The sequence below is a fragment of the Homalodisca vitripennis genome, chromosome 1, assembly GCF_021130785.1.
Source record: "Homalodisca vitripennis isolate AUS2020 chromosome 1, UT_GWSS_2.1, whole genome shotgun sequence".
NCBI classification, from domain to species: Eukaryota; Metazoa; Arthropoda; class Insecta; order Hemiptera; family Cicadellidae; genus Homalodisca; species Homalodisca vitripennis.
In genome coordinates this window covers 84175389-84202379 of record NC_060207.1, presented here as the reverse complement: position 1 = coordinate 84202379, position 26991 = coordinate 84175389, and the positions used below count along the sequence as shown (strand labels likewise).

The 26991-nt window shown below is 32.2% G+C and overlaps 1 protein-coding gene across 1 annotated transcript in view; it reads right to left on the bottom strand.

Moving 5' to 3' along the window:
* Nucleotides 1-26991, bottom strand: part of LOC124365929 (titin-like) — a 256928-nt gene that overhangs the window by 185772 nt on the left and 44165 nt on the right. The window contains 25 exon segments of the mRNA XM_046822067.1: nucleotides 451-708; nucleotides 1235-1378; nucleotides 2030-2281; nucleotides 3067-3210; nucleotides 3971-4228; nucleotides 5600-5858; nucleotides 6105-6244; nucleotides 6784-7040; nucleotides 7727-7865; nucleotides 8092-8235; nucleotides 8399-8656; nucleotides 9698-9841; nucleotides 10231-10488; nucleotides 11466-11609; nucleotides 12408-12662; nucleotides 13852-13995; nucleotides 14618-14872; nucleotides 15982-16125; nucleotides 16535-16792; nucleotides 21816-21959; nucleotides 22757-23018; nucleotides 23736-23872; nucleotides 24332-24589; nucleotides 25243-25423; nucleotides 25791-25938. Of these exon segments, the coding sequence (XP_046678023.1) occupies nucleotides 451-708; nucleotides 1235-1378; nucleotides 2030-2281; nucleotides 3067-3210; nucleotides 3971-4228; nucleotides 5600-5858; nucleotides 6105-6244; nucleotides 6784-7040; nucleotides 7727-7865; nucleotides 8092-8235; nucleotides 8399-8656; nucleotides 9698-9841; nucleotides 10231-10488; nucleotides 11466-11609; nucleotides 12408-12662; nucleotides 13852-13995; nucleotides 14618-14872; nucleotides 15982-16125; nucleotides 16535-16792; nucleotides 21816-21959; nucleotides 22757-23018; nucleotides 23736-23872; nucleotides 24332-24589; nucleotides 25243-25423; nucleotides 25791-25938 (4985 nt within the window).

Here is a 26991-nt window from a genome sequence, read left to right as displayed (position 1 = left end):
TAAAATAACCCCTGACATTAACGGTTTTAATACAGACTGTGATGTTGTTATGTTTGTTGAGATAGTAGTTTCAGCCATACAATTAATTGTAACATCATTTGTTCCTGTCTAATCATCCATTCTTTTCATGTTTAATTATGTATCACATGGAAACAGAGCTCCTTAATACACATTTAAGATATAATATTTTAAAGCAATATTGTCTTGAATGTAATTATTAAACAATCTGTACAAAATCCACATCTTAAACATTTTAAAATTTTAGGTTAGAATAAAAACTATTTTGGCAGAAAAGAATATTTTTATAACTCACCTAAGTTTTTGAAATTATTTTCAAGTCATATGAACTTTTTCTTGTGTTTATGTAAAATGGGAAACACTTATTGTTTGATCAAAAACAGTTAAGAACAATTGTTTTTACTAGAATATTTAACTGCAAATTAAACCTACCAGTGGTGAGGCTTAGACCATTCTTGAACCATTCAATGCGCAGGTTCGGGTCAGTTCGAGGCTCGACTTGGGCCTCCAGGTACACATGTTGACCTTCCGTCAGTTTGTCCATGCTCTGCAGGTGTGTGGTGAATACTGGAGCCTGTTGGGGTGTCGTGTCCACAAACATTGGAGGCACCTTATTCATCTCAGCCTCTTTCAGTTGGATCTTCTGCCAAGCATCTGGTTGTAGTGGCTCACCCATGATGGTGGACTTGGCTGTAATGCACAAAACAGCATTGAATTTCAACTGAACCTCAAAGAATTAAACTTTATTATTGTATAGGCATTATCTAGATAAGAAATAATATTTATATTCTACACTGTATACAGTTTCTCAATGGTTAAATACAGTTTTCACAGAACACCAATTTTGTCCATTTATTAAAGGAGAAATAATTTTGATATGTCAGTGGACTATTCATTTTGTGAAACTTAAATTAGTTTAAGGGCAAATGATTCAAACCCATTTGTAAAATGTTATTAACTCCATGACCTCTGGAGTTAGGAAGTCAAGACTTTCTTTACTCCTAAGCTCCAAAACCGAGTACCTACAGTAAACTAATTAAAATACAAATTTCAAAACAAAATATAATATAATCATATAAATCAGTAATAAGGTACCAGAAGTTTTATTTTGGGTGAGTTTTAGAAGTCAGTTCTTAAAAAATTAATCCTTCTGTTTAACACCTCAAATAAGTATGTTGCTAATGGCTCTGTATGCTAGAGCCTACATGACACTCACCTTTGACCTTGAGGGAAGCAGAAGACACAGCCTCCCCTGCTCTGTTGATGGCCTTGCACATGTAGACCCCAGAGTCCTCCTGGACTGTGGACATGATGTCCAGTGTCACAAAGCCAAAGTCATGAGTTGTGCGGAACCGAGAACCTGTGACATGATAGGTTATTTTATAATGTAAGGCTGCTTATGCTGGTACTAAATAATAAATTATACACATTTAATAGTACTGTGTCATAAATCATAAATAATACAAAAGAAATCTCTCATTCTTGAAGAGCTTACATATAAATTTCTCAGAAAGGAAAAAAACCAATTCCCCTCTAATGCTTAAGATAATTAAAATATGTGGTTTAAAAAATAATTTGAGTTTTAAATTATATCCTTTGCAATAGTAACTCAATATGCAAAAAATTAAATAATTGGTTTCAGTTTATTTTCATATTTAGCTGAAATTTGGTAAAGTTTACGGTTTTTTTTAATATCATGCAATCTAAAGTATATTTTTAATGTTTACATAGTGCACATTATTAGGTATACTTAAAAATGATTTATTTTGACAATTTAATTGTAAGAGAAGGATAGGACAGAAGATCAAGAATTTCAGCCAGCACCAAAGTTTAAAAATATTTATTTCTACCTGGATATTGGCTGACTGTTATTGTTAGTCCTCTGACATCTGAAATCAATATAGAGTAAAAACCCTTAAAAAGGCTCTTTTATAGAAAGATGAATTTTCTATAAAACCATAAAAGACTAGCAGATTAGGGACATATAGTGTAGCAAATATGGAATCCTCACCCATCTTGAGTTCAACGCCGTTGACGTACCACTCGAACCGGAGGGTAGGGTCACCCACAGGCACAACCCGACACTCAAAGTGAGCATGCTGGCCTTCCCATAGCTCTGAGGGACCAGTGAGCAGCTGTGTGAAGATGGGCTTGTCAAACGTACGCTCAGGCTCATCCTCGCGTGTTGGTGCACGAGACTCCAGCTGTTGTATCTTGCGCATACCTTCCTGGTGGAGAGTATCAAGCTGGATGTCTGCCTTGGCTGCAAACAAAAGTAAGACATTTTTATCATATTATGATACTAAAATACTTTTCACCCAGGAGACTAAATATTTTTAAATCTTGGGTAAAAATGGTCATCTTGTTGTGTAGACAACTCATGTACAGCTATTAACTCAATAAATCTTTACAATAAGCATTTTCTTTAATATGAAAGAATGGAAAGGTGTGATGATGAAGAGTGTTTTACAAACATCTACAATATACTCATTCCTTAATAGATGTTTAATATGTACTAATTATGGTGATATAATAAAGGTTTTCATTACCTATCAATCTCAATAATAACTTATATCAGGCTTAAAATACCATAGCATGAGTCCTGTAAATGAACAATACTAGTTTTATCACAGATACATCTAACATTAAGTCCAACCTAGTTGATTGTGATTCTCAACTATTTCATTCTTTTGATGATACAATGAATGAACATCAATTGAAAAAATTGCTGTGACTTTATTTGGTTTTAACAAATTATCATAGATTTGAATATTTAATACTAATAAACAAACATTATTAAAGTGATCATCATCTATTTTGAATTAACAAAGAAAATGTTTTATATAAATCAACTTATTTAGGTCTGTGGCAATAAGTTATAATAATGGTTACTGTGTAGTTAGTTTTAAATATATTATACCAAATGAGTGAATTACAACATGCTAGAGAGGAATGATCATAACTCTTTACAATATTTTGTACGCATCTCATAACCTTCAAGTTCTTTGATATTTTCCACTCAAACAGATAATGTTAAATGAGACATACTCTTGATTTTCATGGACGCAGTGGTGACAGCCTCTCCCAAAGCGTTGGAAGCTCTACACATGTACACTCCTTCATCCTCGCTGCGCACATGAGTCAAATCCAAGGACACAAAGCCAAAGTCGTGGGTCTTGGTGATACGGGAACCTGTAAAAAATATGATTAGATCTGATTTTATGGTAACCTATGAAACAAGGAAGGATTAAGATAAATTATGAAACTTATTTAGTAAGCAGCACTTAAAATTTAACCACTCTAGTGCTGACTTTGCTTACCTGCATAGATGCTCTGAATGTCTACAACTATTAGTCAGCCATCATTGGGGAGGCGTTTGTGTTTATATTCATTTGAGCTTATTTAAAACAATTCAGACAACTGACAAGCTCAGTGAAATTTGTTTTCAGAATGCAAAATCCATGAAAAAGGTCCAAATTTATAAGCAGTTTATTAGCCATGTGTCATTAGCAGGTTATAAAATCCAATTAGGCTCCATGAAATTTCTTAATAAATATAAAACATTTGAAAAGAAAAAATGTTTAATTAGCAGATTGTATCAAGAAAACATTACATAAGAGATGTAAATAAATGTGCAACATGATTCAAAAAGATGACCATACAAAATTCATGATGGGGTGCATAGTGGATGGTCACCTATCATTATTAAAGATTTTATGCAAAAAATCTAAGTAAATGTTAAAGCAAACAGATTATTTTTATTGTTAACTATCTAATAAGCTAACTCAAGTTTCAAAATATGATCTTCATAAAGTTTTTAGAGAACGTCATGTAAATGATAACGTTAAAACAACTGTTCAACAGTGATTGGCAAATTAGATGGCAGATGAGTATAAGGTTTAAACTTGCAAACTATAGAACTATAGACTAATAATATAATACATGAACTCACTGGTCTCCAGAGGTTTCTCATTGCGGAACCATTCAACCTTGAGAGTAGGGTCTCCAACGGGGATCAGACGACACTCAAAGTGAGCTGTTGCACCCTCAGCAATGGAGTCAATGTTCTGTAAGGGCTGTGTGAACACAGGGCGCTGCCTGGTAACAGGCTCAGGAACCTCTGGCCTCTGGAATGGCTGAGCCTCCTCCAGTTGACGGATCTTCTCCAGACCTTCCGGTCTCTGAGAATCCAGGATGATACTACCCTTGGCTGCAACACACAGTTAGACTTAAGATACCAAACTATGAAAATCATTCACTCTAAGCATATTTTTGGAGTTAATTCTTGAAATAATATAAATTATTATGTATACTGAACCTTTTACCTATATTTTTTGCAACACTATTGTCACTTTTGTTACAGATTCAAGTTAAGCATTAATAATTCATTTAGAATAACTTCATGAGAATTATTTTGAATAATTTAAAACATATTCTTAACTTCTAAATAAGTTGTTAAAAGAAATGTTTTCCAATTTTAACTAGTGGAACTTTTATGTCATTTGTATGAAACCTATCAGTGCACCAGTGCATTATGAGAGAGTCGTTACCAGAAAAGGTACAATTTCATACTTGGCATTATGCCTTAGTAGAGAATAATAACTGAAAGGTTAATCTTTTAAGTGTTAAACCACGATATCAATCAAAACCGAATATTTTTGGTTTTGAGGAACCAGAATCTTTAGTACAAAGAGCTCAAACCTTGGTACATAACATGAAACTATTTTGTTACATTTTTTAAATGTAATTGAGAAGATAATATTCATAGTATTATGTACTACATATTTTATATACTAACTCAATTTAATCTTTCTATAAACATTACAAATGCATAGCTGCAAAGTCTAATACATCACCATGTATATTTTTGAAGCACTGCTAGTGTTAAATGATTTTATTCAAACTCCATGAGTGCATATAAATAAACTATTGTATATTAACTGTCTAGCTATAACAAAATGTTGTGAATACCTTCACTGCTGCTCTGTATTGAATTATTCTGAACAAAACAGGTGTTTCAGTGTCTTGTTATGCCATCTTCACAGTATAAAAAATTATAACCTCTTTAACAAAATAAATAGAAAAAAACAAATATTGACATGTTGACCACTTCAAAAGTATGTCAGTTTTGTATTTTAGTGACACAGTTGTAATTCAGATAAGTTTTTTTTTATTTAATGCCATAATTTTCTCAAAAATTGTTCTTATATTGATTTTTAAATTTGCATTCACAATATTTTCATGATCTTGAGTGTAAACTAAAAGTATAATTTTTATGTATTCAATTGTTTGCAATCTATATTTTCCATGAATTCCTGTTTGAAATGTTGCAATATGTAAATACATATTTCATTGATTATTTATTTTGTTATAGAGAGTATTTGTACACTGTGAAGATGGTGTAATGTTGAACATGTGTTGTGTGCAGTGTAATAAAATCTTATAACCCAATGGTAATTGTTTGCTTTTTCTTACTAATTATAACAAAAACCCCAAATTGTAGCTTAAAATATAATTAGTATTTATTTGATTCAACTTTATGGCAAATGTTGGGTTTTGTGAGACCTGTTTGAAGACTTACCGATGACCTTGAGGTTAATAGATGAAGTACACTGTCCTAGGTTGTTAATTGCCTTGACGCTGTACTCTCCAGCATCCTCTGGCACACAGTGGCCAATATCCAGAGCCACATAGCCAAAGTCAAATGTGATGTGGAACCGAGAAGCAGATGGCAGAGGCTTGCCATTGTGGTAGAACTCAATTCTCAGGTTAGAGTCATGAAGAGGTTCCACTTGGCACTCAAAGTGGGCAGTTGCCCCTTCCATTACTTCCGTTGTTCCCTAAAAAGTGATTTTCATATTTAGTGTTATCGGTTTCATTTATATTAAAGATAATTCCATCTCAACTGATAATATTCACAAATATTTAGAGTTATGATACTATTTTATATAATATATAATTTGGGAAATTTAGTATTTGTTAATTATCAAAGAATACTGTTAGTAATATTGCTGTAATTAGGAACAAAAATAAAAAATTAATTTTCAGAGTACTTCAGTATATGAAAAAGTACAAATAAAACTTACTCTGAGCTCAGTGACAAACTTGGGTGGAGTGGGGACTGGTTCCTCAATCTCCAATCGAGCAGTATGACCTTGAGCCTCCAGCTCTCGGATCTTCTCCAGTCCCTCAGGATGTTGAGTGTCAAGGTAGACACTGCGGCGAGCTAAATGTTCACAAAAGTAAGGTTTGTCAGTAAATGTTGATAAAATTAATGATTTGGGTTCATGCATAGACTACCTAGTATTTTACAATTACTTTCATATAGTCTTTAAAAATTCTGAAAGTCTTACATATGTAGTAAAATTAAGTGAAAAAAATTAAATAAACCTTGAATGATTGTTAAAAATAATGGTTTAACCTGCAATTCTCATTGTAAACTCAACATTCTTACATAATACACATTTTGTTAATTTGAGTAACTAATATGAGTTTTAGTGCCATTGTAATATTAAATTGAGATAATTCACAATGTCACTCTTTCAAAGTTTTTAAGTTATGAGGCGTTTAGTGCATTTTTTTTAGTTGCCATTTGAGATGACAAATCTTAAAAATTAATTATTTATGGTAAAAGTATTATACAAATTTAATAAAACATGGATTTTTAACACATACTTATCGGTTCAATTTCACAGGATAAATTTTTTTCACAATCATTGGTTCTAGAGACAAAATTCAAAAATCCAGAATGTTCTGTTTACTCACATTGCACGTTGATGGTAGTAGTGTTGATAGCCTCTCCCAGCAAGTTGCTGGCCTTGCACATGTAGGTGCCAGTATCTTCGCCCCAAGTGTACAGTACATCTAAGGCTACATAGCCGAAGTCATGAGTTGTGCGGAAGCGATGGCCTGCTCGGATGGCAACTCCATTCACAAACCATTCAATTTTCATGTTTGGATCATTAATAGGCTCCACTCTGCACTCCAAGTGAGCATGATCACCCTCCTTCAGAGCAGTTAAGCTGTTGGGAAAAAGAAAATTAATAGCTCCAGCTCTTCAGTAGGTACTTGTATTCATTGACACCTTCAATATAATGCTGCGCCCATTAGGTGTGTCCGCAATCAATGTATTTTAAAACAGAGGTTAACATTTAGAATGATAATTTACTCACAAAATATTAATCTCTGAAAATAAAACTTAGATGAACTATACCATGGTTAACAATTTCAAAGAATTAAATAAAATTTTATTATTTGGCAAAACAAGAATACTTTCAAACCAACCTATATTTTCTATATACAATCAATAATTTTAATTCTACGTCAAGTGCTAATTTTTAAAAATTACCCTCAAATCATAATTCAATCACAAACATCTTTATAAATTAGCTGCTATTAGTTATCCTCTAAGATCCATAAACAACACTGGGTCAATTTAGACATCAGTAACAACATACACTGTTGATATCTGTGAGAGTAGATGAGGATTGATCTTTGTTCTGCACGTTATAGTTTTTTTTTAATTGAGGTCAATATTCTTTTGAATATTTAAGTACAATTTTTATTATTATTATGTCAATTCAGTCTAATATCTTCCAATTTAAAAAGATAAGTTGATCTCCAAAATATTTTATTAATTCTCAATCTAACTGCTGTGAGTCACATTTCAACTGTACATCTGCTCTCTGTTGTCTGTCCATCTACTGACCTGTTGAGTGGTGTGATGAACACAGGCTTCTGGCCGACTGGTTCCACTTCTACCTTCTCTGGTCTCTGGTAGTTCTCCAGGTCTCGGATCTTCTGGAGTCTCTGTTCGTCCAGGGTGTCCAATTGTAGTCCGGACTTGGCTGTAAAATTGTAATATATCACATACTTCATTCCACAAAATATCTGAGAATTTGTGTTCAATAATGTTTAACCAACTGTTTATGAAGATCCATATAAAATAAATTCTCTTCTAGTCAATAGGTAGTAATCAAATAAAAGTCTCATATAAATAAGTGATATCATTATTTAATGGAAATATGTAAGAATGTAAAAATAAATGATTTGTCAAAAAGAATGTGTACTTACAATCAACAGTGACAGAGCAAGTGGTGACAGCTTCTCCCACGGCATTCCTCGCCTTGCACATATAGGTGCCAGAATCTTCTGCATAGGCATAGAGAATATCCAAGGCCACAAAGCCAAAGTCATATGTAGTCTTGAAACGATGTCCTGAAATGTATAACATTAGGTTATTTATTTAATTGATTTTGAAAAATGAAGCAAGGTTTTATTATAAATAAGAATTTTTATAGTTAGCCTTTAGTTAACAAATGAAGTTTTAAGATGCATTTTAAAGTTAGAAGGAATATTTAACAAAACTGAGCAATCTCACCTTGAGGAATAGGCCTGCCATTGCAGTACCACTCCACCTTCATGGTGGGATCATTGACAGGTGTCAGGGTGGCCTCCAGATGAGCGCTGCGACCCTCAGGCAGATGTTCGATGTTCTTGAGTGGGCGACCAAACTGTGGCTTCTCCGCAACAGCCACCTCCTCTGTGGTTGTGCGCTTGTAGCGAGACTCATCCTCCAGATACTGGATCTTCTGGAGTGCTCCCTCGTGCTGAGTGTCTCGGATGATAGAGGATTTTGCTGCAGGATAAATTATCAGTTTGAGAGCAACTAATAAACTAATGTAACCTGGAACACAACTAAGGTAAGAAAATATATTCTCTCTTTAATGCAAATATTACTTAAAACATGTTAAGTGTAAAATATTTTTAATGCTGATACTAATAAATCAATTTTTAATATTGGAATTTTCAATGAGATAAGGAAATTTAAAACTTAAATAATCAATCCTACACTCTTTTTTTTTAATAAAATATGCAGTTATTTTAAGATTATAATGTTTTAAGAGTGAAATATAGTTGTGGTCATCTTGATTTTTGCTCCTTGAGAACAATGTTAAGTCTCAAACACTTCTACGCTCTTATTTTTGTCAGAGAATTAAAAAAATTCTCATTTTAAAGATACAGTTCATAAGCATCCATGTACTGTTTAGTTTATTGAATAGTGTTATTCATTTTTCCATAACTTTTACACTTTATTGTTTAAACATTCACTATACAGGAAAATCTCAAAAGCATTTATATGCATGTTAATCATATTTTTAAAACTAAACATCTTCTATAGTTTTGTATCCAAAAATAAATATCTTATAAGTGTTTGAGATTTAACCCTGTTCTTAAAGGCTAAAACTCAAGGTTGTTTCAATACACCCCCCTTAATAAAAAATAATAATAAAAGGCAAAACATTAAGAAGCCAAACTCGTACAAAATTGACATGTACTCCTCTATCATCAATTTTAGATGAATTTATGTTATAGTTTATTGAGTTAATTCAAAGAAATTTATACATTACAATAGAAAAAACTTTAAAACATCACACCCAATAGCATTCATTACCTGGCTCATAGCAAATTGTCATTATGAATTTATTTTGTCTTAATAAAATTTGGTGTTTAAAAATAGTTCTTTCTAAAAGATTTACAATTATTGACCACCCAAAAATAAATCATTTGTGAAATAGCTTTAGGTTTTTAACGTTGCAGATTGGAAGGCTGTGTTTTTGAGATTTTTGACATATTTCCAAAAACAACATTGTGGACTCAAGATTATAATTTTACTCACATTTAACGTTGAGTTTAACAGAAGACTGGGCATGTCCGAGCTTGTTGGTGGCTCGGCAGGTATATTCTCCAGAGTCCTCTCCGTATACAGTCAGCACATCCAGGGCAGCAAAACCAAAGTCATAAGTTGTCCTAAAGCGGTGACCTGTAAAAATTTGTTTAGTAAAGAGAATTTTCTTATGTATGTATGGATTTTCCTAAAGCATTATTATTATAAAGCAAGAAATGTATAATTGTACATGAAAATGTAATTTTATAAAATGGGTAGGTAACATTGACATCTGCAGTGTTTATGATTTCCAGGAGTTAATTGAAATTCTGAATTGTAAACACTTTCCAGACAAGTGGCACCAATTTTATATTAGGTAGGCCTTGTAGTTTTTAGAGCAAGGTTCACACTTTATATGTGAAATATTATATCAGTCCACATATTTATTAAAATAAAAGATTTTTTCATGGCCATATAACAAAAATTTTCTCTAACTTGTGAATGCTTTAACGTGATGGAATGAACAGTTATAAAATGACACCCACCAGTTTGAAGTGGCTGTCCATTGAAGAACCATTCAACCTTGAGATTGGCATCAGGGTAAGGTTCAATACGACTCTCATAATGTGCGCTCTGTCCCTCCACCAGCTCTGATGGGCCGTTGAGCTGGACTGTGAATTTGGGCGCCTGAGTAACGATGGTCTCAGCCTCCTCACGGCGCTGGTAGCGGCTGGAGTCTTCAAGCATTTGGATTTTCTGTAGCGCCTGCTGATGTTGGGTCTCCAACAAAAGTGACTCTTTCGCTGCAAATGATTGCATCATTAAGTGAATCTGTTGAGGACTTATCTAAAAATGTGATTCTCTATATCTTAGTTACAAGAATATTTTTATAGTAATGCTTAATGCGTAATTATCTCTGTAAAATTTCCAAAATAAATGATAACATACCACAGAAAGGTGTTTTTAACACTATTTAATTAATTGTAAAACTGACAGATCCTTACACAAATTAGTATACTACAGAAAGAAAAAATATTATGCTAGTGTCAGTTTCAGAAATCTTTCAATTGTTTGACAAAATATTTGCATGATGAAAACAGTATGCAGAATATTTCTGGGAAATTATAACGCTAAATAATACCATTACAATGCTGATTCATAGCATTGCTCATTTCCTCCAATAATGAAACTTTTCATTTTTTTTTCCTTCTAAAGAAATACTTTTTTATCAATTGAAAGATACCAAAAAGTTACTAATCAGTATTACTTAGTAGAAGTATGTAAGAAAATAAAAATAAAAATAAAATATGTAATAATCCAGAACATTTTAAAACTAATTTATTGGTTTTAAAACATTTAAGTGTATACAACTATACTTAGGCTGATAAAAACTTGGATTGAATTTGTGTCAGACCACTATCATTGGTCTGTAAGTAGACACAACTATGATCAGCCAGGCATCATTGTTTTCCCACTGTATTACTTATAAAACATAGTTTTAAAAAATTAAAAAGAAAGGCTTCATTAAGTTATTTTATAAAACAATTTTGTAACATTACTCTAAAGTATCATGCTAGCAATTAAAAAACCATACTATCTAAGGATTACAGAGTAAATAGCTATATACAACAGGAAATTGGCCATGTAACATAAATCATAGTACATAATGACCTTACAAATATCAACATTTTGTATTTTAAACTGTAATGGAGTATTATATCCAAAGAAAACCCCCTGCTGTTTTTACCTCTCAAAATGTCTTGTTCCAATCAATACTCACATTGCACTACAAGGGTGGCAGAGGTGACAGCCTCTCCAAGGTCATTGACTGCTCGGCAAGTGTAGGTGCCTGAGTCTTCAGGATAGACATACTTCATGTTCAGGGCCACGTAGCCAAAATCATGCATTGTTGTCACTCGGTTAGCTGTGAACATTTATAGTCACCGTAAAAACAGAGAAACGTTAGTATCATTACATTTTATAATTTAACATGTAATATAATGTAAGAGCTTTATTTTCACTGCCACCAGAAGATTTGTCAATCAAATTAAAACAAATTTTAATAGAGATATAATACTATTCAGTAAACATTCACTACCATAATAGAGAATGTTCATTTTTAATGGTGATTTAGAACAGCTAGAATTTTTTTGTACCTGAATATTACATACATTTTAGTAACCTAATCTGTTCCTCAGCCCAACTAACCATAACTTTTTATTACCATTTAATTTTTTTTGTCTCGAGAACAAAAGTAACTAATCCCACTATTTTTGTTGCCCATGATCTTATGAATGGGGGAGTATGGTGCATTAAAAGAGATCAATATTTTTGGTACTAACATTCTTTTCATGAGTCTTTTCTTCTCCTATTATTATTCTTTTAATTTGTGTTACAATCTTAAAATGTTACAATCACATAAACCAACGCAAAATGAAAGAAAGAAAACAATACTATTAAATTTACTTAGGCTACAAATCTATGAAAATGTACCATCACTGATAGTTGATTGTCTTAAATAATACTTTAAAAGTAATTAATATATATAATAATTTTCAATTAACTTTAAAAAAATTATTAAAATGTTATTTGATTGAAAGTGCATATTACACTGATGGTGGATTTATTTCACTACAACTTAATAGTAGGGAAATGTATATTTGAAATACCTGAAGTTGCAATCAAAAATAGATAAGTATACATTTCAAGTAAAGTTACTCACAGGCCTGTATTGGTACACCATTGCGCAGCCATTCCACTTTAAGTCTGGCATCTCCGACCGGTATCAGCCGAGCCTCAAAGTGCGCTGCCTGATTTTCTGCAGTGCGCAAGTCTCGGACGGGCTGTGTGAACACAGGTGCCTGGCTTACGGTCTCCTCAGTGGTCTGGCGACGCTGGTGCCGGGAGCTGTCCTCCAGTTGATACAGACGCTGCAGAGCTCCCTCGTGCTGAGACTCCATGTAGATGGCTTTCTTGGCTGTTTCCAGACAACATGTTTAGATCGATGCAGCAAATGGCATCGTAGTACCTCACATGTACAATATTTGACCACATGATCCTACAACTAATTTTCTTGTTGTACATGTGACCGACAAACTGTACAATGACGTACCACTTTTAAGCATTTATTAAAAGACTATCACAAGACATAGTCTTTGCCTAGTTCTTAACAAAGGAGTTTGGCTTTTTAGTAAAATTTATATAAACTATGATTTCTTTTACTTTTTATGTTATTTTTTTTAATTCAGCCTATTAATTTTTTTTATCCTTCCTTTATTCATAAGGAATTTTAAAATTGTTCTACATTTTATCAAGTGCTTCTTTAAATCAGTTTATTTGGTTGTTCTAAAATGCAGTCTATTTACATATCTATTATTTGAAGTTCCCATACAGAGTGTTTTTAAAGCCATGTTAACCCTCAGTTTGATGAACTCTTAAAAAGTAAAGTCTTTTAGCGTAGTTACATTTATAACGTTATTTGTATATTTATAAAAACTGTAATTGGTCTAATCATTTCATCAGGTACTTTATTACAGACTAAATATTATTTATTGTTGTTTTATTTTACAAGTAATATTTTTGTAACTTTCACACACTTTTGATAACTACTTTAAAATGTTTAAAAATCTTATATGAAACTTTCTTGGAAAAAATATTCAGTATTTTTAATAATACTATTAATTGAAATATTACTGATTTTAGTATTAACTCTAGGATTAGTATGACATTATAACAGGTTGATGTTATGTCTCTGTAACTTTTTAGCAAACGTTATTAATATATACATACTTTGACTATGACTAACCATGTAAAACATATTGTTAATATATGGGTCTTGTCATTTTGAATATTTTTTTATGCAGATTAATTCTCAAATTTATTTTTTATATATTTATTTAATATTGAATAACTTTGATGTCTGATATGAGCTCAAATTCCAATTAAGGTGATAAAATTATGCTTGACAGTGAGCACCATTATGGCAACTTTTGGACATTGAATCTTTCTTCATTGCCTAACAAAGATTCATTTTCACATTATTAAAATATAATTCAAGTTAATTTTCATTTTAAATAAAGATAATTGAGTGTAATTAAAGATTTCATGGTTCTGCGCACCTGTGCTTATGTTGTAGTGTATAACACAATTAGTTCTAACACACTTACATTGTACGGTAAGGTTGGCAGAAGTGACTGCCTCTCCAATAATGTTCCTTGCACGGCAAGTGTAGGTGCCAGAATCCTCCGGCAAGCAGTGGAGGATGTCCAACGCAACAAATCCAAAGTTGTTAGTTTCCGTGAAGCGGGATCCTGGCGAAGTTATAAAACCGAAGTTAATGATTTTAGTTAGATTTTTGTTTATATCCACCAATAAAAAAAACAATTTTTAGAACTATGGTAAAGTACTTTTTACTTCTAAATATTTCATAACCCTTTTACCACAGGCAGTAACTAACAATAGCTAAAATTATTATAGAAAAAACTACTGGTAATTTTTGAATAATTAGAGTTAAGAAAATTTATGAAAATGTTAGGAAACATTATAAAGCATTCTCAAAAAGTTATATAGGGTGCTTTTTAAAAGGGGAACATTCAAAATAATAATTGTCTTATATCAGAATAAAAAGAAACTAAAAAATTCTGGCAAAAAGATATTTTTGACTTTTATTGTTTTTTGGATATTTTACGTCAATAATTAAAGTAGTTAACTATTAGTGATTGGTGCTTAGTATTGTAAATTAAGTTCTAAAGATACAAGACAAACACCCATTAACAACTTTTAACCTTCTACACTGAATAAAAATTTTATTTTTGTATCTGAGATGGGGTTTTTTTTGCCCATCTAAGCCTACATGTTTATTTTAAGACACAGTTTTTGGGTCCTCACTAAGACTTAACGGATACAACATTTTTCCAGGGAAGTGGAACGTACCAGATTTGAGCGGGACGTTGTTGTGGAACCACTCCACTTTCATGGTAGCGTCACTGACAGGGATGAGGCGACACTCAAAGTGTGCCCTCTGGCCCTCCTTGATATTGACTTGTTTGAGTGAGGTGGTGAACGTGGGGGCCTGAGTGGTAGTCTCCTCAACGATCTCCGAGCGCTGGTAGCGTGATCTGTCCTCCAGATACTGGATCTGCTCCAGCCCTGTCTCATTCTGTGTTGCCGTAAGAATTTGGGATGAGCCTGGAGAAAAAGATTTACTTAATACATAATCTATTGCAATGGATTCCTAGTTAATTTGCCTTTCAACCAATTGTCTATATGTTTGTCAGTCTTAATTGTTAGTTTGGCCAACACTAATTCTTCAAATGTTCAAGGACACTTTATTATACCATTAAATAGAGTTCCTGGACATTATTGGGTTGTTATATTTTAAGATTTTGTCCAAATTTAACTTGTTTATAACATAGTAAGCCCATCTTTGTATTCTACTTTCCTTTGACCCCTTGATTGTTTAAAGGGCTACCTAAGTCTCAAAATATTTATTACATTTGATTTTATAACTTTCATTTTCTTTTTTCAGACTATATATTTCTAAAGACATTAATAGCAAAGTCTCTAAAGGATAGAATAGAGGTGGCTTTACAATTTAAAAGTTAGTATATCTGAAAAATTTCTGCTCAACCCTTTTATCCCAGGTGGACAATATACTGTCCGCCAAAAATTATGTTGAAGTGTATGGGTGGACACGTTACTGTCCACCGAATTACTCGCTTAACGTATTTGTGGACAATGTAATGTCCACTGATTCCATGTTTTGAAATAAAGTATTAAAGTATATTGGCTCAATGAATATGTGTGTGTGTTTGTCTGTGTGGGATAACATCCCAACATGTAATAAAGATTGCATAATTTGAAGTCTTGGGTACTTATTTTATTGAGCTTCAAATTATGCAAGTTCCACTGAACTAGCACAATATAAAAATTATAATTTAAACAGATAAAATAATTCCAAAACGTTTTTCTTGCTTTGAATGAAAATTTTCATATTTTTAGTCTAGAACAGAATTTCTAGTGTCTTCATTAAGTTTAGCGAAAATAAAATATGACTATCTCTTTGGCTACTGAAGATCATCTAGGTATTTACTGGCGTTATTAGTAAGAACTACTTCATCCTTAATTAAATTCCTTTCACAAACACCCAAACATGTCATTAGTTTAATGAATTCCAATATTTTAAAGTATTGTGAGTGGATATTGCATTCCAACATTTATTGTAAAATACGAATGTAATGTCAAATTATAAGATATATCTCTGAAAAAATAAAAAATTAATCAAGCGTGATACTTACTCCTGCACTCCAGGGAGCACATGGTTTCATCGGAGCCCACAAGGTTGACGGCTCGGCAAGTGTAGGTGCCAGAGTCCTCAGCTATAACGTCTACAATGTCGAGGGCTACATAGCCAAAGTCGTGGATTGGCCGGAATCTGTGGCCTAAAGTTAAATATATTTTTATTGTAACTTACTAGATCACACATTTCAATAGATTATTATGTGAAATATGCTTTGGCTATACACAAGATCTAATTTATCATTTAACAGTTATTTAATTCAATAAAATACTCCAACAAGATCATTATTCATATAATGACAAAGATTCCAATATTTTTTTATTTTAATTTTATACATGAATTTTACAGTTATTGTTTACTGAAATTCTAAAAATTTTACATAACTGATTAATGCTTAACTAATTGGATAGTAAAATGAAAAAACAATTATTAATTAACTTATGGGTGCTAGACAAGAATACTACTGCAAAAACACCCCACAGGCATCACACTGTTGTCAAAGTTCAAAACCTTCTCTACTAAGTTTTCTGAACACTTAAGTTGAAACTAACCGACAGTGATGGGGCGGCCATTCTTGTACCACTCAACCTTTAAGTTAGAGTCAGTGACTGGTTCCAGTTTGCACTCAAAGTGAGCGTGCTGCCCTTCCCTCATATTGCCCAGACTCTTGGGCTTAGTGACAAAGCGAGGGCGCACTGTGACCATTTCATCCACCTGCTCCGTGCGCCGGTAGCGGCTCGCATCCTCCAGGTACTGGATCTTCTCCAACCCTCCAGGGTGTTGTGTGTCCAGTATCAGGTCTTTCTTGGCTGTAACAACAGATCAATAAAACCATTTGATTTCAATATGTAAACTATAATGAAATGTATTCCATAAGAGATTGCTAATGCAGAGATATGCATTTGGATGCATGAAAGAACAAATATTATAGTCCATAAGGAATAAGATACAATATCCACTCTACAGATGATCTAAAATACTGGTATACATAATAAATTAATAGGCAAATTAACACTGAAGCGATAACATTTTAGCTACATGGAGTTTGAACCACACAAATATTGGTGTAAGATTTAAAGCTAACTGAAAACATAACTGAAAAAATTGAATGTTCAATAAAAATACCAAATGGTGCCTCCACACTACGTATAATGTTTAGAGAAATAACCAGGAACATCATAATACATTCTTTATCTACATAAAAATATTGTAGGAAAAACATATTTATTAAGGTTTTCTATGTTCTGATGCTGCTAAGTGTTGAAAGAGTATTTATTTACCCCACAGACTCCCTGTCACACCCATTGCTGAACCGATCAAAATTTGGAAGTCTTTGTCCTAGTCTAAGGGTTAGATAGAAGAGAGCAATGTATATCTATCATCTCTAAATCAGCATATTTGTTTTTATTTTCATTTTAAAACCGTAAATATGTGTAGTGTAATAACTAATTAAATTAGATACTACTAGCATATCCTTGTCAGAAGGTATTATAATATTTCCCGTATGGCTTAGGGAGACTTTGGCAACTCTAACTCTACCAGTGAATACATCACTGTTTGTAAGAAAACAGCAATACCCAAAACAATAAAAATATTTCCCAGTAACTAGAACATCGCAATTTTCATATCTAGAAACATAAGTTATTAAAGTATTACTTAAACCACAAAGAATGAAGCACCGCCTTTGTGGTTGCATTATGGATATCTGTAATATATCCATTAACAATAATGGTCCTTTAAAATCAAGCAATTAGAGCAACAAATTATCAATGGACATTAAATAACTTTAAAATGCATGATGATCTACTCTAGTTATACAATTAATTTCACAACCAATATTGATTTAACTCATACTGGAGATTAAGAAGTAAAATCTATGAGTTATTATGTTGGGGATAAATTAAGGATTAAATATAAATACTTCAATATATAAATTAAAGTGTTGGGTGATAATTCGATTCAAGAAGTCAGGGAGAAATATTTCCAATAGTTATTAGTAAAAATACCAGCTCACAACAACAATATATTATTTCTGGCATTACTATCTGCTCTGTGTGCCAAGTTCCTGGCTCAGAGCTGTCCAAATCTGTATTGATGGGGGGGATACAGCTAATTAGTGTTATTTGTGTGCTTCTGATGGAAGCTCCTCCGGAAATACAGTGAGTTAACTTTAACTTGTTTGGAAGTATTGCTTTAAAAAAGTGGCTCTAGCCCTCAAAATTATTTTTGAACTTTCTGTATAATAATGCATCTGTTGTTTGTTTACTTTATTTATCTTTAACATCTTTGTTATTACTGAACCGCACAACATTAATAGTTCTTTCTGCTAAACTAGCTAGTATTTTTTAACTATCATAACATGTTTTAATCTATAATTTTTTGAACTAAAACAATGTTTTTAAGTTTAATTATTTAGTCCTGTGAAATTTTATTAAACTTAAACTTATGGTCCAAGAAAATTTCTTTTCAATTTCTACTTTCTATTTATTTGTATTGATTTTCTTGATGTCTTAGGTTTTTTTATGTACCTAATATCAATTGAACAGTGTTTTTTTATACGCCAATTTTTCTAACATACAACATTTCAAAGAGGATTTGCAGCACATAATTGTTGATAACAAAATTATACCTTATCCATTACAAGAGAACTATTGATCAAACAATAATTCTGATAAGAAATATAAATACAAATATTATTTCATAACAGTACCACAGATCTGTTACATTAATTCTTTCCTCAGTAGGTTATGTATAATACCATTATGGTGTTTGGTATAAAACTAGAGTTATTTAGTACTTTGAGAGATCAAAAAGGAACATTATTATTATTATTATTGATAAATAAATAAATGAGCAGCACTTTTTGAGTTCACAGTTGAAATGAAGGAACAAGAACTCTGTAAACCATTAAGCTAAACCACAGAAGGCAAAACAATGAACAGTTGATAATGAAATATAAAATAGGTCTCTGTTTTATGATTGCTATTCGTGGTCCAACAAATCAAAGATTGTCACATATCCTGATTGTAGTGGTATTAGGTTTGCTAAAACGCAATTCAGTTATACCATATTCTGATCTGTTTTCATCACCAAAAGTAATAAAATCTTGTACTGTTTCATCGGTCACCCACTGGAATTACTCCTTGTTTTATATTTTTTTTGTAAACACAAAAATATATTTTTTCCCATTAACTCAAATTTGGTCAAAATGAAAATTTACAAATAAAATACACTTTAACACTTTAATTCCCTGTGTGCATCGTTTTTAAACATATTCTAATTTATGGTCCCACTGTTATTGTATATGTCACTATAATACTATTGGTAATTTCTCTAAAAGCTTTGAAGAAAGGTCTGAATATTTTTTAATTATCTTAATAATTAATACAGTCTACTAAGCCGGCATTGAACCATTGAACCAGTTGTAAATATTACAGTAATTATTTATTCGAAGTAATTATTTCAATATAAGTACACTGACACAAAGGTTTATATTGAATAGATGTAAACTATATTTAGTATGACACTACTCAACTAAATGAGTAAAGATATTTGAAGTGACATTAATTGAACTATATATTTACAGTTAAAGATCATAAATTATATATAATAAAGCTATAGAAATCTGTTTATTTAGTCTTTGTGGAATTAAAGTCCAGTCTTTGTATAATAATTATTTCATTTCAGTATGTGGTTCAAATCGACCTAGATCTTATTAAAAACATGTTCTTTTACATCAGTAAGCTATCTTTTAAATAGATTTTAAATTTTTGTTTAAATTTGCATTTTGTCCTGTCATATTCAAAATACACAAAAAGTTTGGCGGGTTTTAAACTTTAAAATAACAACTTTGTATATACTTTTACGTAAGCCAGCTCAATAGATGGTTTCAATTATACAAGTGAAAAATATTCAGGAAATGCTCACAAGTTAAGAGGTATATTGTTGAATAATTAAAATTAATATTTTCACCTCAAAAATTTGTCTCATAGTTAAACTAGCCATATTATTAAGAAACAAAGTACATATTTTGAACTGAAGCATCCTTAAGCAAAGGTATATGTTGAAAACCTGAATATTCCGGTCATTAAAGGCTGTGAAGTTTGAACCTATGAGATCTCAACAAAACAATAAATTGCATTTTTTATGAGATAACAAGTTTTTCTGTATTTATTAATACAACAAATTTTGTTAATACAAAGTGGGTAATTTGCCCAACGTTACTAAATTTGAAATATAGTTCTTAGCTGAACATACTATAATACAAACATTTCCTTTCAATTTGACTTAAATACATGCAACTGCTTTTGAGCTAGTTATGTGAGCATTAATTAAAACTAGGGTACATTAAGAACCCATATATTTTAGTATCAAAAAACAAAATAAAGACATTTTGAGCAAACACTATCTAACTAAATGGATATCCATAGATAATTATGACTAATCAACCATATGGATCATTGCAGTTTCATCTTTACTACTTACTTAGAAAGTCTTCTTTCAATAAGTTGTTAATGTTTTAATAAATTTTATGGTTTCCATATTTTTTAAATTCCGAGTTGTTTTTAAATTTGATATTTATAAATTCTAGGTAAAGTTATGTATGTTATCTTAAGTTGAAATATACAAAATCAAAATCAGATTGTTGCACTTTATCTTAATTTAGAATTACAAACAATCAACCTTTTAACAGGGCTTGAATTTCAAAAGTCTTTATTTTTAGTGGATTTTCTAGTACAATTCAAATAACAAAATCCAATTGCATTCACTAAAAATTCAAGCAAATTGACTAGTATTCCACGTTTATTACTCTATAATGCTTTATTAAAAATAGCTATAACTTAAGCTTTAAAGATCCCAAAAGTAGTAAGGTTTTAACAACAATAAATACATGTTTGTTTGTGAGACAAACATTTACTTGACAAAACATGAGCTACATGACCAAAAGCAGTTCTAAGACTAAACAGCACAGTTCCTGATTGTACATGTTCGTGATGGTCACTGGACACATGTTTCTAATACATATTTATGTGTGTGATAAGTTTAACATTATAAGTACTATTTCAAGCATACTCATAAATAAAAGGATAGTAGGTATGTGATATTAGGTATATGATATGTAGCGGTTAGTGAAAAGCAGTCCAGTAAGAGGCTGCAAGTTATTACCTCTTCCTTATAGTATTAGAACACTTTAATAAAACAAATCATACCGGGAAACGATGTAAAACAAAAGACCGGACAACAAAAGAGTGGTTAGTTGATGGGGTTTATTCATCTATTGCCTAATAGAGGATAAAATAACTTAATGAAGAAAAACTGTTAAAGTCAGATCTGATTTACACTCTAATAAACTACATTATATTTAACTAACTTCAATGCAATTTAGCGAAAATAATAGCTTTTATTCAACACAGAGTAAATATTAGATTATCTTCCTTCATTTAACACCATTCCTACACTTTTTACTGTAAAAATATCTTACATAATAGTGCAAATTGAACTAATATTAATTCAATGAGAGTTTTGAGATATTGTATAGATGCAGCTAACTTAGTTTTAAAATATTTTGCCGGAATATTAACTTTTACGTACATTTCCGTATGAAATAGAAAAAAAGAAAAATGTCTAAGATGACTGACAATACACTTGAGTCGGATAATATCATTTTGTTAAAATCCAAAGCTAAAAGAAATCACAAATTGTGCATAAAATTGTTTAGTTGGAAGGTGTTCAATGTGACCATCAGATACCCCTGTAAAACTGCACTGTAAACACAGTAACAGCAGCAGATCTAGTTGTAGGGCAGGATGGCTATAGTGATGGAAGACCTACCATGTATCTTGACTGAGCAGGAGGTAACAGCTTCGCCCAGAGCATTGCGAGCCTGACAAGTGTAGACTCCGGAGTCCTCTGGGTAGACACTGAGAAGGTCCAGAGCCACATAGTCGAAGTCATACGCAGGACGGAACCGATGGCCTGAAAATATATTCAGATTCAGGCTTAAAATAGTAAAATTTAAGTATCATTCTCAAGATGATGAGTAATTATGATATATCGTAATTTATTGTTAATTCAATATTAATTTTACAAAACATGAGTGATGCAAATTTAAAATAACTTTTAAAATGTAATTATAGGAGGCATGCCATAGTACAAAGCTCAGGATTTTTTAGTGTTGGTAAAATTATGTTGCAAACACCTCAATGTGAAATGGCACATTACTCTAACTAATTAGATTTATCATGAGGATTTATAATTTTCAAGAGTTTACAATGTGAACCATTAGTGATTCACAAATAACTACACTATGGAACACAATTAATTCATACTATTAATTCAGAGGTGTTCAGAATTCAGAGGAGAGGAAGAGGAAATTGTTTTAGCTCAGTCTGCATGCTAGTCATTATTTCATGAAAATAAAAATTAACTGATCGTACAAAATCAATATGAACACTAAATCCTCCTGTTACTGTACTTATTGATTTTATTGTGAATCGAGTTTTTAATGGACAATGTTAGTGTATCAGAGAAACATAAAGAAAAATCACATTTTAATATAGATAATAAATTTGATATCTTCCAGGCTGTGTAATGCCAAATTAAAAATACAACCCACAATTTTACATGTGTAAAAACAATACACAGAAATTAAACTAAATAAATGGTGGCAAAGAATTCTAACAGAGTATTTTACAACAGAACAAGTCTGCAATGGTATTAAAGAAACTGAATAAAAATTACAATATTCTGTTTATAGTCAAAAAAATACTGACCAGTCTTGACAGGGCGGCCGTTGACGAACCAGTCCACTCTCATACTTGAGTCTCCGACTGGCTGCAGACGACACTCCAGGTGGATGTTGGTGCCCTCAATGGTCTCAATATTGTGCAGAGGTCGAGTGAATTGTGGGGCTGTCATGACCACCTCATCCTCTCCGACCACTCGTCGATGTCTTGAAGCATCCTCCAGGAACTGAATTTGCTCCAGGGCAGCCTCATTCTGTGTCTCTGTTAGAATGTCAGAGTGGCTGATCACCTGTGGAACAACACTGGTACTACATTAATTTCAATTCACCATGAATTACTTGAGCAACAGATTGGAAATGTACATGGTCAAAGAATTATAAGAAGATTGGGCAGAGAGTGAGGCAGTGGACTTTAGCATTTGATTCTGTCAAATTGTAAGAACATTTACCCTTTGTGCTTGGATGGGCAGGCACACTTGCCATGCATAGTCTAAGACAACTTGGAATAACTTCAACGTGAGCTGCCCTTGTTAAAGCATTGTTTGTCAAAATTTCTAATAATTTCCGTATACATAAGAAAACGTTTTCCATATGTTGCAGATGTGCAGTTAAATAACAAAGACATTTTAAAACCTGCAAATAATGTTATTGTTGTGTTCAAATACATTATAATAAACTTGAAATAAGTAAACATTTAACCCAAACAAATTTTGGTTAATTTAGGTTTAGAATAGTCAATAATTAAAAATGTGAGTATGTATTATTGCACTAAATTTAGATAATAGCAGTATAGAAAAATATGACGCAATAACTTCCAAAATAAGTGCGATTCATGCAAGTAACCTTTATTGTTGGTGAAATTTTAATTCTTAGACAAATCATAAACGGTAATAGAACAACTTCAGATCAGGTATGCAAGATGTTCAAACTAAACCACCCTACCATTACAAACAATGAAAAAGGTCGTCTTTCTTAACAGCACTACCAGAGAAAAACAGACAACTCACCCTAACTTGAGCGGAGGTGTGAGCAGTGCCTAGATGGTTGGTGGCCCTCACTGTGTACTCTCCAGTGTCCAGTGATGTGGCATGGATAATGTCCAAAGCCACAAATCCAAAGTCATAGTATGTCCGGAATCGGGAACCTGAAAGTAAACAGCTTTTGGTTACAAAACATTTTAAAAAAGAGTATTATTTTAGATTTTTTCTACGATAGATATAAAAGATAAATTATAATAAATTAAAATAGCTGTACATTTTAAATTTTTTGGAGAACAAACAATATCATAATCAGAGTTCAACTTCAATCAAGTTTGAATCCACAAAACTATTCACACAATGTTTCCATGCCTAGACGTTGAAAAAATCTACTACCAGCAATCTATTTAATCTATAAACAGATATAATTGAATTCCAACACATTTTTCTTCAATTCTGGTATGTATATAACAATGGAACAAACAACCATTAACCATTAGCATTTATTATATTAATAAAAATAATAAATGCTACATGGATAATGATAGGCCAACCAACTAAGTGAGAAATTTGGTAGAAAAATATGTAATGGCCCTGGAAGAAGAATGCATGCTTGTCACACTCACCTACAGTGACTGAGCGGCCATTGTGGAACCACTCTACTCGCATAGTGGGGTCTCCCATGGGCTCCAGCCGGCATTCTAGATGGATATTCTTGCCTTCACTCACAGGCTTGGGGTCGCTGAGTGGTGTCACAAAGATTGGCTTTGATTTGGAGATCTCCTCAATGTCATAATGGGGCTCCACAAACTTGCCAGTCTCCAGTCGTTGGGTCTTCTCATAGCTGCCATGGTGCATGGAGCTTGTGTCAATGCTCGCACGAGCTACAACAGTGCATCCACCTTTACTTTCAAGACCAACATGTCTCTTGAGTAATGGAGTAGACAATATGATTATAATTATTTTCTAGAACTTTACACTTTGACTTTATGGCAGTGTAATCCCTATTGAACTTTTTCATGAAAGAGTAATATTTCTTCATTAACTGATTTCAAATTACGTTTTGCTTGGTTAATAATATAGAAGTGACTATTTCAAAGGCCTCGAAGAATATGTATTAGTCCGCAGTGGATTCAATGAATTTTTATAACAGATTTCCTATCATTAAATTTATAAGATAATTTTTTATCACTAAATACATTTTTATAAACTGATTAAAGGCATTTATGTATAGCATGACATCACACCAGGCATGAAGTTATATATTTCAACAAAGGCAACGGCTGAAGAAGTGGGCTGATGTAACAAGCCAGGAGAGGCAAATAAACTACTTACATGTGATTGAACCATCTATTAAGTTACATACCTTTCCAAGATCACAGGAAAACCCGTCAGGAATGGTCTACAAAGTGTACAAGAGTGTCCTACAGTTGCAACTGAATCCAATATTAGTATTTCTCTTTTTTTATCAATTTTAATGTTTAAAATTAAGTAACATTTGCTTCTTGATTGTTTTAAAATTAGTGTTTGGACTCACTTTCAACCACCATGGAGGCGGAGAGTTGGGCCTCGCCCAAAGCATTCCTGGCGACAACGGTGTAGGTTCCAGCATCTTCTGCTCTTACACTAAGGATATCCAGAGCCACGTAGCCGAAGTCATGGTAAGTCTGGATACGATTTGCTGTCATGATCACCTTGCCGTTAAAATACCACTCGATCTGAAAACAACATGGAAATTCTTTTAAGCCAAGTATTCATTAATTATTAAAAACAATTCATGTAAATTTTAATTATGATGAAACTTGTGTATACACAAAAATCTTTTCTTTGATTAAAGATATACTATGATAAATTTAAATGTAATGAAGAGACCTCAAACACCACTTAATTTATACCATAAGCCAAGAATAATAAACTGAAATATTTAAAATAGTATTAATATCTAAAATATTTGTGTCAATAATATTTCGTAAGTAGGTATCAAGGTAAAGAAATCACTTTTTTATGTGCACGGTTAAAACAGTACGAAATTTGATTTATTCAAGACGAACTTTGACTCTTTATTTTGATTGCACATAAATTTACCTTCATGGTGATGTCACTCTGAGGTTCGACCCGTGCTTCAAAGTGAGCCCTCTGGCCTTCCACGATCTTGTTGGTGCCCTTAAGTGGCCCCAGGAATCTTGGCTTCTGAGTCACCTGTACTTCTTCCTGAGTGGTTCTGGCATAGCGGCTGCAGGATAAACAGTGGTTAAGACAGTCATAAGATGCATGTTCAAAGATGGGGAAAAATTAGTCACTTTAGTCAGACCTGTGAAGAAATTACATTGTAAATCCCTTCCTCAAAATTCACTCTATAAGAATTCTTGTTTCTTTATACTCAGGAAGGATGTAATGTAATGCTCCTATATTTAATTCCAACTAAATGAAGTGTTCCGTTTCTTATGTGAACATATTTTTGTTTCTTCTTCTTCTGTGGAGTTGGTGAAGACAACATTGTAATCAGAGATTTAACAGTTCACATAAACAAAACCCATGACATCACCACATTTTTCACCATCAAACGAGAGATTTGATCAGGAGTATAGGTATCCTGATTTTGTATCCAAACTTATTTGATCTAGGTGAGAAAAGAAAAGACCAAGAAAATTTCAGTGGTGTTAAATATCCCCAAGAATATTCATAAAAGTAGTTTTAGTACATAAAATTGATCTTTTATTTCACATATTTTCCATTTTCCAATTTACCAAAATTTCGTATGTTTGCTGAAATTTGATCTGCACATTAAGTTTTCAGAGCATAAAGTTACTAATAATGTACGGCAAATTATTAAAATGTTTCAATTGAATTCATACATCAATATCCTTGTATACTTTGAGGAACAGGAAAAGTTGAAAGAGTCTTGTTGTCATTTTAAGAACAAATATCATTGGCGCTTGGAGTACAAATCGTTAAGTAAAAAGATGTGATATTCTACACACATGCCAGTAAGTTCGTGGTGAGGTATTTCTCTAGATGGAATAGTAACCATATTGATTCACTATTGATGTAAATGTGTAGTAAATTATCCTTTTTAAAGCATACCTTTGAACACTTTGATTTCTGTCTTTTCAAGTATTTGGGAATTTTGATTAGTGACGATTAGTGACGAACTGACAACTTGATTAAACTGTAATTTATATTTAAAAAATTTTAGAAATTATGACACACAGAAATTTTGTTGAATTTTTATCATCCAAGTTATTTTTTTAAATCATTTATGTAAGACGTTTTGTGATGGCTTTGT